Source organism: Salvia hispanica, chromosome 4 (genome assembly GCF_023119035.1).
Source record: "Salvia hispanica cultivar TCC Black 2014 chromosome 4, UniMelb_Shisp_WGS_1.0, whole genome shotgun sequence".
Taxonomy (NCBI): domain Eukaryota; kingdom Viridiplantae; phylum Streptophyta; class Magnoliopsida; order Lamiales; family Lamiaceae; genus Salvia; species Salvia hispanica.
Genome location: NC_062968.1, coordinates 1,439,670 through 1,457,063, shown reverse-complemented (window position 1 = coordinate 1,457,063; position 17,394 = coordinate 1,439,670). Strand labels below are relative to the sequence as shown.

The window sequence follows — 17,394 nt, the reverse complement described above, 5'->3', positions numbered from 1 at the left end:
TGATTAATATTGTAATACAAAAGATTTATAATTCTTGTGTATTTACTGTTCTTCTTGTGTCACCTTCAACTTATCTAGTACCCTTCTCTCCTAAAAAAACAATCTCATTTTGTAATTTACGTATTTAACAAAATAGAACCAATTAAAACAAAAATGAAAATATATACTGTATGATATTTCTAGGAACAGCTAAATCAAGAAAAGAGTGCGTATCTCATTTTATTAACATGTTTATATTTTGATTTCTTTATCTTGATACGCTCATCTATAGCATATCTAATTATAATAAATGAATTTCAAATTAGCTAATTATATTTAAAATATATTTAAATTATTTGATTTAAACATTTTTCTCATATATTTTGCTTTCCGTTTTGATTAAAATAATGCTAAAACTAATGTTCCGATCCAAAGTATCGTAGTATTTTTTTATAGTATGTTAAAAACTAAATAATTTCTTTGTATAATGTTTTAAGTTTTCAGACAATCAGAATATGATTTTTGTTGATAAAGCTTACAAGTCTTGAATTACAAGATACTGATGTGAAAATGAAAATGTTTCGGTTGTGGAAAACTTTGAATCAACTCTTTAAAACTTAATTTAACCTTTTTCTTTTACTATATTCCTTATCATTGAATCAATTTATGTGCGCTAATTGTGTTTGGTGATGGAAAATTTCTTTTCTATTAAAAATAATATCTTTAACTTTAATGTGCATCGCACTTTTGTTTAATTGGTTGTGCAATGATCATCAGTTAAATTATTAATTCATCAAAATTAAAACAAAAATAATTAATAATGTAGATATTTTTAGTAACACACATCAAGAAGAGAATATGACTTTACTTTTTCTTTTCTCTTTGCTCGCACTCCGATCCGTTACTACTCAATCTATATGAATATAAGTGTTATTTTTTCCAGTGAGCAATGATAAAAAGAGGGAAAAGGGAATGAGTGACTTCTAATTTGATAGACTTGGTATAATTTAATTAATTGCCTTATATATATTCTTTTCTCTCACACCAAGTTTTCAGATTCTATTATTGCTTAAAGTTCTGAAGCATTTTGTTTCTTTCTAGTGTTTGTAGGTCATCTAACCCTTGGAAATCAAAGATGTTTGATCATTTTATAGTCCAATTATTCATTCTTACACTTTTTTTTTTCGTTTTGAATCGGAAAGGATGCTTGAACCACAACTTTGATGTTACACTTCCATGTGGATCAAAGTGAACAATATATATATCTTAAAAACTATTGATGACAAGTTGAGAAATTCTTTAGTTTTTGAAACTTATAACCATTAGAACTTTAATGCTTTCGGAACAAGAAACTTTTTGGTTGTACACATTAATTGTATTCGTTTCTGGTCCTAATCAATATGTTTTGTTCCATATTTAACGTTTTCGAAAAAAATTACCCGTCAAGCGTTTTGAAGTCTGAAATTGTTCATGTTCAAAATCTCATAGTAGAACCACGTGTAAGTTAAGGTAGGTGGTTTGCATCAAAAGCTAGAGTTGAGAAAACCACACGTTGTCCATGAATATAAGAATATAACACGAAAAATAGTCATAGTTAAAATAGAAAAAAAAAAAAAAAAAAATTACGATGTTTTTATAAAGCTAATTCTTATCATGATTATTCATGAAAAAAAATGAAGTTTTTACTTTAGAGAGAATCTGATTTTCCATTATTATAGCTAATATGAAAAGGTATTATTAGTAGATCCAAATGGAGACGAGGGAATTTCCGTATAGATTATAATTTTATATATGTTGTTTTGTTTTAAACTAGAATTTTATTATATATGGAAATTATGTCCATAAGAAATAAAATGAAATGAACTCTATTTTCCTACCTGCTGATTTCAGATGAGTTATCTGATTGGTTATTTACGCCTGCATGCATATTAGTACTCCCACTATCCACTAAAAATAATCTAATTTTCCCATTTTGGGTGTCCATAAAAAATAGTCCCATTTCAAATATGGAAACTTTTTCTCTATCCTCTATCTTACTTTTTCATCTCCAGTCTCTTACTGTACCTACTTTTTCTCCCCATTTCTCTTAGCAATTTATCATTAAAACTCATGCCGTCCATAAATGAGACTGTTTTTTTTAGACGGATGGAGTAAAAAACTATGCTTCGAATATCTTAAAAATATTCAAATGGAGAGACAACGCGCGATTATAGTGAAATTTAGACATACTCCATTGAACGAAAATTGGAAAATAAATTATACATTATAGTGAAATTTAGACATAATACATTAAAAAAAAATTGGAAAATAAATTATACTAGCATTAAGTTATTAAACACTCCACACTGGAAATTGACTAAAATTTAGCATTTAATTAACATGCTAATATTTTGATTTCATTATCTTGATATGATTATCTATAGCATCTAATTATAATATAGATTCCACGCATTTCATTTAATTTGATTTAAACATTGTGCTCATATATTGTCCTCTCCGTTTTAATCGAAGTCATGATCAATACAATGCTAAACCTATTGTTTCAATCCAAAGTAGTACAGTACTTTTTTTTCATAGTACGTTGATATCAAAAACTAAATGATTCTTTAATTTGTAATTAATTTTTCAAGTTTTCATAAAATCAGAATATGATTTTTGTAAATAAAGCTTATATGTCCTGAATTACTCCATCCGTCTTTGAAAATTTGTCACTTATTTCCTTTTTCGTCCGTCCCTAAAAATTTGTTACCTTTTATTTTTACCATTTTTAGTAGTGGGACCCCATATTCTACTAACTCATTCTCACTCATATTTTATTATAAAACTAATATATAAAAATAGGACCCTCATGCCACTAACTTTTTCAACTTACTTTCTATTACATTTCTTAAAACCCGTGTCGAATCAAATGGTGATAAATTATGGGGGATGGAGGGAGTACAAGATACTGATGAGAAAATGAAAATTCTTCGGTTGTGGATAACTTTGAATCAATTTTTTAAAACTTAATTTTGACCATTTTTTTTTACTATATTCCTTGTCAATGAAATAATTTCTGTACGCTAATTGTGTTGGGTGATGGTAAATTTCTTTTCTGTGAAAAAGAATATCTTTAACTTTAATGTGTATCCCACTTTTGTTTAATTGGTTGTGCACAGATCATCAGTTAAATTATTCAAACATCAAAACCAAAGCAAAATTATTTGAGAAGTGATAAAAAAATGTGTATCTTTAACTTTATTGTGTATCGCACTTTTGTTTAATATGTGACTCAATTTTATTGACTTGGTATAGTTTATTCTGGGGACGTAATCAAATGCAAACTCTAACTTTTATACAAACTTAAAATTATGATCTGGATCGTTAAAAAAAATGTCAACAGATGACAAAATAACAGCAACATAAAATATCAACATAGTGTCAACGGTTAAGACCGTGTTGACATTGTGCTGACATCAAAATCTTAAAATTTTACACTGTGTTGATATTATATTGAAAAGTTTTGAATTTGTACAATATATAAAGTTTGCATTTTATCACGCCCGTTTACTTTGTATAGTATCTATTCTTTTCCCACACTCCAAGTTTGCATGATTCTATTCTTTCTCAATGTATTTATAAGAGCAATGTGAGAAGTGATCAAAAAAAGAGAGAGAAAAAGAAAAAAAAATTGTTAAAAAAAAGGAGAGAAATGGAGTATGAGAGTTTTACTCATATATTTCATGAACACCCGCTGAGTCTGATCCCTTTCTCAGCCCAATTAGGAAGGAAATACCGCCCTTGGTGTGATGGTTGTGATAGACACTTTTTACCTGGAGATGCAACTTACGGATGCAGCCTCAGATGCGGATTCGAGTGGATGTTACACAAAGAATGCATGGAAATGCCGCGAGAGATTATGCATCCTATCCATCCTTCTCACCCTCTCACACTCCTTCATTCAGAAGAAATTTCAAAATGTGCAGTTTGTGAAGAGACGGTGTTTGGGTTAAGATACAGATGTAGCCAAGAGGGTTGTGATGGATTGGAGATCCACTTGGGATGCGCGGGCTTTCTTACTGATAAGCAGCCGCTTATATACCACCCGAGCCACCTGCATCAGCTTCGGTTTTCCAAAAAAATGATATTCCACTGCGATGCTTGTGGCTCCACTCAGAAAGGAGACTCCTACATCTGCACCATTTGTGACTATTGCATACATGAGAGCTGCGCACTTCTCCCACCGTCGGCGGACTTCCCTCATCATCACCCCAATCACTCTCTCTCACTCGCATTTACTCTCCCATCTGAGTACATCAAATATCAATTTGATTGTGCTATATGTAGCTTAACTTTACCGTTGAGACGTTGGGTCTATCATTGCCGTCTTTGCAGATATGTCGCCCATCTCAAATGTGTCACCTCCACGTAATACTCCTTGCTCTCTCTCTCAATCTTACACTACTACAGTTGATTCATTTCCTTTTTGACAAAAAACAACACACTTGCTTTATTCTCTCTTCATTTATATATGTATTTTATTATTTCTCCTAATTTATTCAAGCTGCTTTATTATTTCTCATACTTAATTTACTCTCTACTTAACTTCTTGTGCCAAAAAATGCCTAAACTATAGTCGGACAGAAGGAGTACTATTTACTCGTACCATTTTTGTAGAGGCGCATGCTTAGATCTTGGGGTTAAAAATATTTAATCAACTGTTTTGGTTGATTTTCTTTCAGATTTGATAATGACAATGAAAATGCAAATGCAATTGATGGGAAAGAGGCTACCAAGTTTCCAATAGCAATAGAAGACATGTATGAGGAGATGATCAAGCCATTCGTTGAGCAACAAAAAGAGCAAATTCTCATCCCTCGTCATGATTGTGACAATCACATCATCAGTGGCAAGTACAAATTCTCCAAACACCCTCATCATCTAACTTTTTCTATGTTTTCTTCAGCTTCATCGTCTTCATCACCATCATCACATGATCACTACAAAAGAGATGAAGACGATGAAGATGATTTTGAGAGTGTTCCAAGATCTGAATTAACGTGTGATGGGTGCACATTGGCTATACATGAAAAGAAGCAAACAAATGGTGATGGGTATGAGAGTGGTTACATGAGTTGTGATGAATGCAAATACTTTCTCCACTTGTCTTGCTTCAACTTACCACTTGAGATCCCCTATCTTCCAATTCATTCTTTCTCAGATCACATTCTAAAGCTTCGAAGTGCTGGCAAGCTAACACGCTGGATAGAGTGTCATGTTTGTGATAGTTATACAAATGGGCTCTATTACCTCTGTACCATTTGCTATTTCAGAATAGACATCAAGTGTGCTTCTCTACCCAACACCATAAAACACGCAGCTCATCAACGACATAATTATCTCAAGCTAGTCTCAGACGAGGATTTTATGGGTATTACTTTATGTGTTAACTGTAATAAGTATGGATACACACGAAAGGGACACTTTAAATGCAATAGCTGTAGATTCAGTGTGTGTGGTAAATGTGTGATGCAACCAGCAAAAAATAAGCATAGATTGGAGAATCACTTGCTGTCATTGACATATGATGCATTTGTAAACCGTCCTGGTGATTTCTACTGTAGCAACTGTGAATGCCAAATGCACCCCAGGAGCTGGATGTATCATTGCCGAGACTGCGATCAATCCTTTCATCCCGAATGCTTTCCAGCTACGTCAGGTGAGTACAGAAATATCAAATATGGGGCAGAGCAATATGTGATTTCCAGTATCCATGATCACCCTCTTAGATTTCAAATCATAACCAATAAAACGAGGTGTGACCTATGTCATCGAGATAGGTATGATTGGCCTGGATTTCAATGTGTGTCATGCTTCTTTTTCGTGTGTAAATCATGCGGTCTGAAACACATGGGTGATGCGGCCATCTGATTGCAGCATATGTAGATTGTTGTGTTATGTTTTGTGCTAAATGTGTGTTGTTCTTGTATCTTACAATATACTAGTATTTGATTAATATTGTATGCAAAAGATTTGTAATTCTTGTTTATTTACTGTTGTTCTTGTGTCACACTTCCATGTGGATCAAAGTCATCAATACAACGCTAAAAACTATTGTTTCGATCCAATTTATCTAGTACCCATCTGTCCTATATGAAAACAATCTCATTTTCCAATTTTCGAATTTTACAGAATAGAATCAACTAAAACAAAGATGAGAATATACTATGATACTCCCTCTATCCCATTAGAAATGAAACGTTTTCCTTTTTAGTTTGTCCCATTAAAAATGAAACGTTTCCTAAAATAGAAATATCTCTATCTCTACTTTTTCATCTCTCTTACTTTACTCTCTCATCATTCACTCACAAAACAACACTACATAAAAACTCGTGCCAATTTCCAAATGTTACATATTTAATGGGACGGAGGGAGTATTTTAGGAACAGATAAATCAAGTAAAGGTTGCGTATCTCATTTTATAAACATGTTTATATGTTTATATGTTGGTTTCTTTATCTTGATATATACGATTATCTATAACATCTAACAATATATTAACTGTATTTCTATATTTATAATACATTCCACTCAATTAAATTATTTGATTTAAACATATGGCTCGTATATTTTCTGATACGATTATATCTTCTGGAATATCTCCCATATTTGTATTATTATATTTTCATATCTTTTACATATCTTTATTATCTTGTTCACCAAGTTGTCTTTTATCTTTATTTAGTGTTTCTGTTTAGAATTTCCGATTGTGAACACAGTTTCTCTGCGACTTTCTTATCTTTTCCACTTGATAAGGGTTTTTCCCTTATCAACTGGTGCTTTCCGTTTTGATCATAGTACGTTGATATTAAAAACTAAATAATTCTTTGTACAATTTTTAAAGTTAATTAATATATTTGCGTTAATTGTGTTTGGTGAAGGTAAATTTCTTTTCTATGAAAAATAATTTCTTTAATTTTAACTTTCATGTGTATCGCGCTTTTTTTAAAATTAGTTACGCAATGATCACCCGTTAAATTAATTATTGAAACATCAAATTTAAAACAAAAATAATTAAGAATGTAAGATATATTTAGTAACACATATATCAAGAAAAGAATGTAACTTCATATTTTCTTTTCTCTTTGCTCGAGCTCAAAGTTTGCATGATTAATTATGTTACTACTCAATGTATATATGTGTATATGAGTGTTATCTTTTCCAAAGAGCAATAATAAAAAGAGGGAAAAAATGAATGAGTGACTTATTTTGATATTAATTTAATTAGCTTTTGTATATTCTTTACTCTCACACCAAGTTTTCAGATTCTATTATTGCTCAGAGTTCTGAAGCATTTTTCCTTTTCCCTTCTAATGTGTGATGGATTTTTCTTTTTCTTTTCTTTTATTTTGTAGGGCATCTAACCTTAGGAAAATCAAAGAAGTTTGAACACTTTATAGTGCAATAATTCACTCTTAACAATTTTTTTTGTTTTGAATCGGAAAAGATGCTTGAACCCAACTTTAATGTCACACTTTAATGTTTTCAGATTCTATTATTGCTTAAAGTTCTGAAGCATTTTTTTTCTTTGTAGTGTTTGTAGGTTAAATAATCATCTATAACCCTTGGAAATTAAAGAAGTTTGAACATTTTATAGTGCAATAATTCATTCTAATTTTTTTTTTGTTTTGAATTGGAAAGATGCTTGAACCCCAACTTTGATGTTACACTTCCATGTGGTCAAAGTGAACAATATAACGTTAAAAACTATTGATGACAACTTGAGAATTCTATAGTTTTTGAAACTTATAACCATTGGAACTTTAACGGTTTCAGAACAAGAAACTTTTTGGTTGTACACATTAATTGTATTCGTTTCTGGTCCTAATCAATATGTTTTGGTCCATATTTAACGTTTTTGGAAAAAATTACCCGTCAAGCATTTTGAAGTCTGGAATTGTTCCATACATTTGCACAACATACTACTTAATCCTACACATTATGCGTGATGGCTTCTGGTCCTAGACACTATGTTTTGTTTCATATTCAACTCATTAATCAGATCAAAATGCGATTCACCGTTAATTTTTGACGCAATCGTGCCAAAACATATTATCTTGAAACGGAAGGTAACACACTAATGTGGAGGACAAAAAGTTTTTTTGGTCAAATGTATTGAACCAGTTATGGTAGTCACTTTAAACTGACCTACGCAAGAATAAAAGTAGTTAATTCTATTGTTAGCTAGATTTCCAAGATTCTGTTAATCATTGCATATGTAGGGCTTTATCTTTTCCAATGTGATTAGTGATAAAGTAAAACCACACGGATTGTTTTGTTTTCTTTTGTTTTGTTTGTATTTATTCTTTTCCCACACTCCAAGCTTCCATGATTCTATTCTTTATCAATATATATGTATAAGAGCTAGCGTTATCTTTTCCAATGTGAGAAGTGATCAAAAAAAGTAGTTAAAAAAAAAAAGAGAGAGAGAAATGGAGCATGAGAGTTTTACTCATCTGTGTCATGAACACCTGCTGAGTCTGATCTCCTTCTCGGCCCAAAAAAGGGTATACGAGACTAGGTGTTATGGTTGCTGGAGATACATTTTACTCGGAGATGTAACTTATGGATGCAGCCGCAAGTGTGGATTTCGTTGGTTGTTACACAAAGAATGCATGGAAATGCCTCAAGAGATTATGCATCCTATCCATCCTTCACACCCTCTCACACTCCATGATTCAAACAAAATTTCTGGATCAAAAATATGTGCAGTTTGTAAAGGGGATGTGGAAGGGTTAAGGTACGGATGTAGCCAAGAGGGCTGTGATGGATTGTGGATCCATTTGGGATGCACAACGGGGTTTCCTAAAGATAAGCAGCCATCTATGCCGCACCTGAGCCACCCTCAACATCGGCTTCAATTTTCTAAGAAAACGAGGTGGTGTCCATTCCCGTGTGATGCATGTGGTCTCACTGAGAAAGGGGACTCCTACAATTGCACACTCTGCGAATACTGGATACATGAGAGTTGCGCACTCCTCCCACTGTCTGCGGACTTCCCTCATCATCACCCCGCCCACTCTCTCTCCCTCGCCTTTTCTCTCCCATTTGAGTACATCAAATATGGTTTTGATTGTGCTATATGCAACTCAACTTTGCCATTGGGACGTTGGGTCTATCATTGCAACCTTTGCAGATATGTCGTCCATCTCAACTGTGCCACCTCCACGTAATACTTCTTACTCTCTCTATCCAATTATCGTTGAGACGTATTCCTTTTTTTTGTAAAAAATAACACATTTAATCTCACTTATTTTATTCACTCTTCGTCTACTTAGTTTAATCTCTCACAATGTAACTCACTAAACACTCTAGCCAAGGGGGTCGTGATGTGGTGTGCTGATGATGTTCGTTTTATATAATAGGGATGAAAAGGAGCGAATAATGAAGCACCCAAGCCACCCGCAACATGATTTACGTTTTTCCAAGGAAACGAGGTGGTACACATTCCCCTGCAATGCATGTGGTGCCACAGTGAAAGGGGGCTCTTGCACCTGCACCCTTTGTGACTACTCCATACACCAAAGATGCGCTCTCCTCCCACTGTCTGAGGACTTCCCTCATCATCACCATGCTCTTTCCCTCGCTTTCTCTCCTCCATCCGTGTACCTCAAATTTGGATTTGATTGTGGAATATGCAGCAAACCATTGTCATTGATACATTGGGTCTATCATTGCTCCTTATGCAGATATGTCGTCCATATCAACTGCGCCACCTCCACGTAATAATTCTTACTCTCTTTGTCCCACATAGATGAGCCATATTCCTTTTCAGGCACAAAAATACTAGTAACACATTTAACCTCAATTACTTTATCCTTTCATCATTATTTGATCTCTTTCAATGTGACTCACTAAACACCATTTTCATAAATTTTGTGCCCAAAAAAAATTGCCATAACTACAAAAGACTGAGGGTGTACTATTAAGTCATACCCTTTTTAGTAGAGGTGCATGTTTAGATTTTGGGTTAAAAATATTTAATCAACAGTTTTGGTTGATTTTCTTTCAAAATTGATAATGACAGTGAAGATGGTGATAAGACCCCGGCTACCAAGTTTCCAATAGCAATAGAAGAGATGTATGAGGAGATGATCAGACCCTTCATTAAACGACAAAAAGCGCAAATTCTCAACCCTGATCATGACAATCACAACATTAGTGGCAAGTACAAATTCTCCAAACACCCTCATGATCTAACTTTTACTACATTTTCTTCAGCTTCATCATCACCGTTATCTCATGATCCCTACAAAAGAGATGAAGATGATGAAGATGATTTTTCCAATATTCCAAAATCGGAATTAATATGTGATGGGTGCACACTGGGTATACATGAAAGGAAGCAAACAGATGGTGATGGGTATGAGAGTGGTTATATGAGTTGTGATGAATGCAAATACTTTCTCCATTTATCCTGCTTCAACTTACCACTTGAGATCCCCTCTCTTCCTATTCACCCTCTCAAAGATCACAACATAACACTTCAAAATGTTGATAGCAAGCTAACCGGTTGGATAGAATGTGATATTTGTAATAGTAAAGTGAATGGGCTCTATTACCACTGTACCATCTGCCGTTTCAACATAGACATCAAGTGTGCTTCTCTACCCAACAACATAAAACACGCATCTCATCCACGACATGAGTATTTCATGCTAATCAAAGACCGGAACATTGACGATGTTAGTTTCTGCGTTAACTGCAATATGTATAAACTCACTCGAATGGGACACTTCAAATGCATTACTTGTAGAATTGGTGTGTGTGGTAAATGTATGATGCTACCAGCAAGAAATAAGCATAGATTGGAGAATCACTTGTTGTCGTTGACATATGATGCCTATGTAAACCGTCCTGGTGATTTCTACTGTAGCAGCTGCGAAAACCAAATGCACCCCAGGTTATGGATGTATCATTGTCGAGACTGTGATCAATCCTTTCATCCTGAATGCTTTCCTGCTACGTCCGGTGAGTATAGAAACATCATATATGGGACAGAGCAGCTTGTGATTTCCAGTATTCATGACCATCCTCTTAGATTTCAAATCATAACCAGCAAAAAGAGGTGTGATCTATGTCGTTTTGAACTGTATGATGCGCCTGGATTGCAATGTGCATCATGCTTCTTTGCCGTGTGTATATCCTGCACTCTGAAACACATGGGTGATGCCAATAAGGCCATCTGATCGTGTGCATATGTAGATTGGTGTGTTTTTGTTAAGTGCTAAATGTGTGTTGTTCTTGTATCTCATAATGTATTTGATTATTAATATAGTATTCAAAAGTTTTACTATAATTCTTGTGTTTTTAATGTTATTCTTACATTTTATTTTCGTAAAGTGATGAACACCAACAGAGCTAGAGCGAACTGAATGTGGCATATAATAAATGAGTACATGGCACACACTATTGTAGAAAAATTCGAAACATAATTTGACCAAAGATTTTTAAACTTATGAACCCTAAAACTAATCTCGAACTTACAGTGTTTCTTAATTCAGTTAACCGTCGACAAGACTTGGTTAATGAAATGAAATTACACACTTCAAACAGGGACCGTGGCTTTTAGTGGATATGTCACCACTTTACTATTTTTAATGTCTAAACTCCTTCATCCCGTAAAAATAGGACATTTAGAGTTGACACGGGTCCATAAACGATAAAGTAAGAAAGAAGGAAAAAAATATTTGTCATAAATGAATATGAACTATTTCAATGGAACAAGCGAAAAAGGAAATTCTACTTGATGATTATTTATTCTTCATGGTGAAGAATGAGAAACAGCGTGACAGTAGAAAGAACATAAGAGTCACAAGAGAGAAAATACGTAAAGCTTTGTAGGAAAATTTTCCTGCATCGGATTGGATTGCACGCGGACATCGATGGTAGTGGATTCAACCCGCGGGATTCAATCAATCGAAGAAAATAACACAACAAGAGTTGACTCAATTTACCACCTATTGCCACATGATTTATTGGAAAACAGATATAATTATTATGAAGAAGTGAAGGTTTTACATTGTAGAGAATCGGATCTTCGTCTTTCCTTCGTGAAATGTAGGTGCGATACAGAAAAAAAATAATGATTTACATGACTAAGTCAAAACAAATCGGCTCATATGATAATATGGGCTTACATTCATAATGCCGCATTCTAAAGTAACTTACAATTTCTTTAATTAACATGTTTATATTTTGATTTCTTTGTCATTATCTATAGCATGTAATTATTTTAACTGAAATTCGAATTAGTTATATATTTATAATACATTCCACATATTTAAGTGTTGTTTTAATTCTTTCGTTATTTTTCACATTTTTTTTCCTTTTGAATTGAAACGACAGAAGCCTGGCCCAATTTCAGTGCCACGCATTTGGGCAAAGCCCTCGCGGTTTTGCTTTTAGGGTACTCCCCAAAAGAACTCATACTAATGGAGTTGAAATAGCTCATTTATACACTTGCAACTCTTGTTCATTCTCCGATGTGGGAATTGTTTACCCTCACAATATATAACTAAAGTAATTTATAATATCTAAAGTATAATTCTTTTCTTCGTTTACGAAGGTGGAATTTTTAAAGTTGCCATTGAATCGGAATATGATTTTTGTTAGTAAAGCTTATATGTCTTGAAACTTACAATCAAATTTTAAATCTTACATACCCAAGAAAAGTATCTAGTTCTCTTCATTATAACTTTTTATTTGTTTTATTATTATTATTATTATTATTATTATTATTATTATTATTATTATTATTATTATTATTATTATTATTATTATTATTATTATTCGTTTTCAATAACTTCCAGTGTACTGTTCCTTTGTTTAATTAATGTGTTTAGCAATGCAATCATCAGTTATATTATTAAAGCCAGTGCTAATAATTTATAACAAAATTCAGAATATAGGAGTACAATATTTTTAGGAACACATGACTCAAGGTAAAAATGAATTTTGACTCAATTTATTAGACTAGATACAATTTACCTTATGTCTATTCTTTGCTCTCTTTCCAAGTTTTTGTGATTCTATTATTACACAAAGCTTTCAAGAACAGATACCAATTTGACATCAATTTCTTTTTCACTTTTAATATGTGATGAATTTTTCTTTTCTTTTGTAGGTTATAATCTTGAAAAGCGATAAAGGCAGTGTAGTGTGTAACAATTAAGAATGGTAAATTTTTATAAAGAAAATGAATTTCTTTATCATTTAATATAGTCCTACATTAGTAACTACACATTCTTGGATAACTTAAAAGTTGTTTACTTAATATATGTCGGTATTTTGATATCTTATCTTGGTATGGTTATCTATGACATCTAATTATATTCATACTCCTAATACATTTCACACATTTAATTTAATTTGTTTGATTTAAGCACTAATACTCTCTTATTTTGAATTGAAACTGAAACTCGTAGCCAACCTAAAAGCCACACTTATAGGTTTGATCAAAGCCATTAGCATAATGCTAAAACGATTGTTTTGATCCAAAATATTCAATAAACCGATCGCAAGCCACTTAAACCTAAAACTCCTATTTCGAGATGCTAGTGACCCTACATGCAACACCTCTCGCCCCAATGTTAGTACTATATAAGGTTTGAATCGCATAACTTTGGCAGAAGTAAAGAAATCAATAGAGTTTTTTCCTCGCTTTCTCCAATCTTCAACCGAATCGAACCCCAGCTTGAAGCTGGCCTGAATCAGCGATCTCTCTCTCTCTCTCTCTCAGAAAGGTAATGTATTTGTTCTATAATTTTCATTGTTGTGAATTTTGTGGTTATGAATGGTAATGAGATGCTGGGTGTATTTGATTTATAAAATGGCCATTTATTTGCTTTATGTTTTTTTTATAATTAATGTGGTTTGTGAAATGGTTGGCAACTCATTGTTCTGAAAATTTATTAAATATTAGTATATTTTTTGTGTTAAGTTGTCTGATTATACGATAAATATTTCCCGGATTTGTTGATAAAATCTAAAATTATTTATATTCTTTTATTTGTTTACAAAGGTAGAACTTATAATCATTCGGAATTTGGTTTTTGTTAGTAAAAATTTTATATCTGAATTACAAAGATATTTGATGAGAATTCTTCCTTTTCCCCTTTTAGGCTTTTTCCTTAATTGTATTCTATTCAATAAGGTTTTCAAATACAACGTTGTGTGTTAAGTTGTTAGTAATTATTGTTGGAAAATTGGTGTTAATAAAAATTTGATAAGGTGAATAAAGGTGAGTCGTCCCAAAAGAAAAGATTCAAATTATGAGCGACATAGGTAGTATCACTACGAAATACATATAGAGTATCTTTTAAGGATACAAAAATTGAGACGTGATTATTTGCATTGAAATTTTTTTTAAAATAACAACAATAATTTAGGATGAAAAATAAAGTGTGAATTAACTTAATTTTTTTATTTATTTGGACGCTTTCATTTGCGTTCTCTAGTTTTAGTTGGAGCGCCAATAATATGGGCGTTTGTTGAAGCGTTGGTGGTGTATTTAGAAACACAAATTAGCGTCCTTAATATTTATTTATTTATATTTTTTTTTTGCTGTGGTGTACTATATCTTTTATGTGTATTGCACTTTTGTTTATATGTATGTATGTATTTGGTAATGCAATCATCAATTAAATTATTAAAACATCAAAATCATAAACTTTGATCATCAACAATTGATGTTCAAATCATAAGTGGACTTTGTGGATTCGTATGTGGCCATCATCTAAGAAAATTAAAAAAAAAACAAATTATATGGGCTTAAGTTTAATAGCAGTGTTTGCGTAAAATGACGAAACGACGTCGTTGTTTAGTCCACCCAGACTATCCGACGAGCCACACATGATTCGATAACAAACATTATCAAAGTCCATGATTATACGATCAAGTTTTAAGTTTGTAGAAAAATCCGAAATTCGAAATTCAGTTATAGTTTGTAATATCTCTTTACATTGCTCGGGCTAAATTTTGTATGATTATATTATTACTCAATGTATATATACGTGAGTGTTACATTTTTTTAATGCGAGCAGTGATAACAAGGAAAGGAGAAAAAATGTCAAGAGAAATTGAGCAAGAGAGTTTTCATCATATGTGTCATGAACATCCGCTGAGTCTGATCCCCGACTCGTCCGAAAAAATTCATCGCATCTATAAGTGTCTTGGTTGTTGGAGATACTTTTCACCCGGAGAAGTAGCTTATGGATGCATCTCTAAGTTGTGTATATATGGTAGGTTGTTACACAAAGAATGCATGGAAATGCCTCAAGAGATCATGCATCCTATCCATCCTTTACACCCTCTCACAATGTATAAGCCAAAAGATTTGTCTGAAACAAAAAAATGTGCAATTTGTGAAAAGGATGTGTATGGGTTAAGGTACAGATGTAGCCAAGAGGGGTGTGATGGATTGTGGATCCACTTGGTATGCGCAGGGGCTCGTAACGAAAAGCACTCTCATGTGGAGCACCCGAGCCACCCTGAGCACCAGCTTCGATTTTCGAAGAAAACGAGGTGGTGTCCATTCCCCTGCGATGCCTGTGGTGCCACTGAGAAAGGGGACTCCTACACCTGCACTGTCTGCGACTACTCCATACACCAGAGTTGCGCACTCCTACCGCTGTCTAAGGACATCCCTCATCATCACCACTCTCTCTCCCTCGCATTTTCTCTCCCATATGAGTACATCCCTTACGAATTTGATTGTGCTATATGTAGCTTAACTTTACCGTTGAGACGTTGGGTCTATCATTGCAAGCTCTGCAGATATGTCGTCCATCTCAACTGCGCCACCTCCACGTAATACTTCTTACTCCTTCCGTCCCAACAAAGATGATCCTTGCACTGGATTTTATGAAGCTTTATTTTGTGTGTTAAATGCAGAGAGAGTAAAGTAAAGAGAGGGAATAAAGTAGAAATAAATATATTTCCATTTTTAGTGATGGGTCAGTTTTAAGGAGTACTATTTACTCTTACCATTATTTTGTCAATTTAATTTAATCAACTGTTTTGGTTGATTTTCTTTTAGATTTGATGATGAAAATGAAAATGGAAATGCAAATGCCATTGATGATGCGAAAGTGGTTACCAAGTTTCCAAAGACAGAAGATGACATATATGAGGAGATGATCAGACCCTTCGTGAAGCGACAAAGAGGAAAACTTGACATCATCCCTCCTCATGATCATGACAATCACAATATCGGTGGCAAGTACAGCTTCTCCAATCACCCTCATCTATTAACTTTTACTACATTTTCTTTAGCCTCATCGTCTTCTTCGTCATCGTCTCATTATCACTGCAAAATAGATGATGATGATGATGATGATGATGATGATGATGGTATTCCAAGATCGGAAATAATATGTGATGGGTGCACACTGGCTATACATGAAAAGAAGGAAGCAAATGATGATGAGTATGAGAGTGGTTACATGAGTTGTGATGAATGCAAATACTTTCTCCACTTGTCCTGCTTCGACTCACCACTTGAGATCCCCTCTCTTCCTATTCATTTGCTCAATGATCACAACCTAAGGCTTCAAAATGTTGATGGCAAGCTCACAAATTGGATATTCTGTATAATTTGTTATGCTTATACTAATGGTCTCTATTACGTCTGTACCAACAAAGAGTGTTGGTTCAGAATAGATATCAAGTGTGCTTCTCTACCCAACACCATTAAACACGCAGCTCATCCAAGACATAATTATCTCAATTTTGTCAAGGGCGATAATTCTAGTTTCTGTTATAAGTGTCGTGGTCTCATATCTAACGAAAGTGGAGAATACAGATGCGATAGCTGCAGATTCCGTGTGTGTGCTAAATGTGTGATGCTACCAGCAACAAATAAGCATAGATTGGAGAATCACTTGTTGTCGCTGACATATGAGGCCTATGTTAACCGTCCTGGTGATTTCTACTGTAGCAGCTGTGAACACCTAATGCACCCCAGGTTATGGATGTATTATTGTCGAGACTGTGATCAATCCTTTGATCCCGAATGCTTTCCTGCCACGTCGGGTCGGTACAGAAACATCAAATATGGGACAAAGCAGTATGTGATATCCATTCATGATCATCCTCTCAGATTTCAAATCATATCCAACAAAAAGAGATGTGATCAATGTCATGAAGATAGTTATGATGAGCCCGGATTTCAATGTGCGTCATGCTTCTTTGCCGTGTGTGTAGAGTGCGGTTTGAAATGCTTGGGTGATGCCTAGAGGCAATTTTATGCAAATAAAAAAAATGTCTCTTTTTAATTAGGTTCATGCTTATGTAGATTGTTGTATTTGTGTTATGATGTGTGTTGTTCTTGTATCTTATGTATTTGATTATTCTTATATGTAAAGATTTTATCAA

At 33.5% G+C, this 17,394-nt stretch overlaps 3 protein-coding genes across 3 annotated transcripts; all 3 read left to right on the top strand.

The window, feature by feature from the left end:
- Window positions 1-3,642: 3,642 nt before the first annotated feature.
- LOC125224509 lies at window positions 3,643-5,997 on the top strand. The gene is made up of 2 exons (XM_048127918.1): window positions 3,643-4,386; window positions 4,701-5,997. Exons 1-2 carry the CDS (start codon window positions 3,671-3,673, stop codon window positions 5,887-5,889), a joined length of 1,905 nt encoding a protein of 634 aa, XP_047983875.1. The 5' UTR covers window positions 3,643-3,670; the 3' UTR covers window positions 5,890-5,997.
- A 3,022-nt stretch (window positions 5,998-9,019) lies between these two features.
- On the top strand, window positions 9,020-11,207 carry LOC125185515. Its single transcript, XM_048082064.1, has 3 exons — window positions 9,020-9,187; window positions 9,384-9,740; window positions 10,046-11,207. The coding sequence occupies exons 2-3, from the start codon at window positions 9,403-9,405 to the stop codon at window positions 11,205-11,207; spliced, it is 1,500 nt and encodes a 499-aa protein (XP_047938021.1). The 5' UTR covers window positions 9,020-9,187; window positions 9,384-9,402.
- A 2,461-nt stretch (window positions 11,208-13,668) lies between these two features.
- On the top strand, window positions 13,669-17,394 carry LOC125185316. The gene is made up of 3 exons (XM_048081839.1): window positions 13,669-13,763; window positions 15,063-15,828; window positions 16,058-17,394. The coding sequence occupies exons 2-3, from the start codon at window positions 15,086-15,088 to the stop codon at window positions 17,253-17,255; spliced, it is 1,941 nt and encodes a 646-aa protein (XP_047937796.1). The 5' UTR covers window positions 13,669-13,763; window positions 15,063-15,085; the 3' UTR covers window positions 17,256-17,394.

Coding starts and splice junctions, on each gene's coding strand:
- LOC125185316 (XM_048081839.1), top strand. CDS start 15,086: ATGTCAAGAGAAATTGAGCAAGAGAGTTTTCATCATATGTGTCATGAA. Junction 15,829..16,057: donor CTCAACTGCGCCACCTCCAC/GTAATACTTCTT, acceptor ATTTTCTTTTAG/ATTTGATGATGAAAATGAAA.
- LOC125224509 (XM_048127918.1), top strand. CDS start 3,671: ATGGAGTATGAGAGTTTTACTCATATATTTCATGAACACCCGCTGAGT. Junction 4,387..4,700: donor CTCAAATGTGTCACCTCCAC/GTAATACTCCTT, acceptor ATTTTCTTTCAG/ATTTGATAATGACAATGAAA.
- LOC125185515 (XM_048082064.1), top strand. CDS start 9,403: ATGAAGCACCCAAGCCACCCGCAACATGATTTACGTTTTTCCAAGGAA. Junction 9,741..10,045: donor ATCAACTGCGCCACCTCCAC/GTAATAATTCTT, acceptor TGATAATGACAG/TGAAGATGGTGATAAGACCC.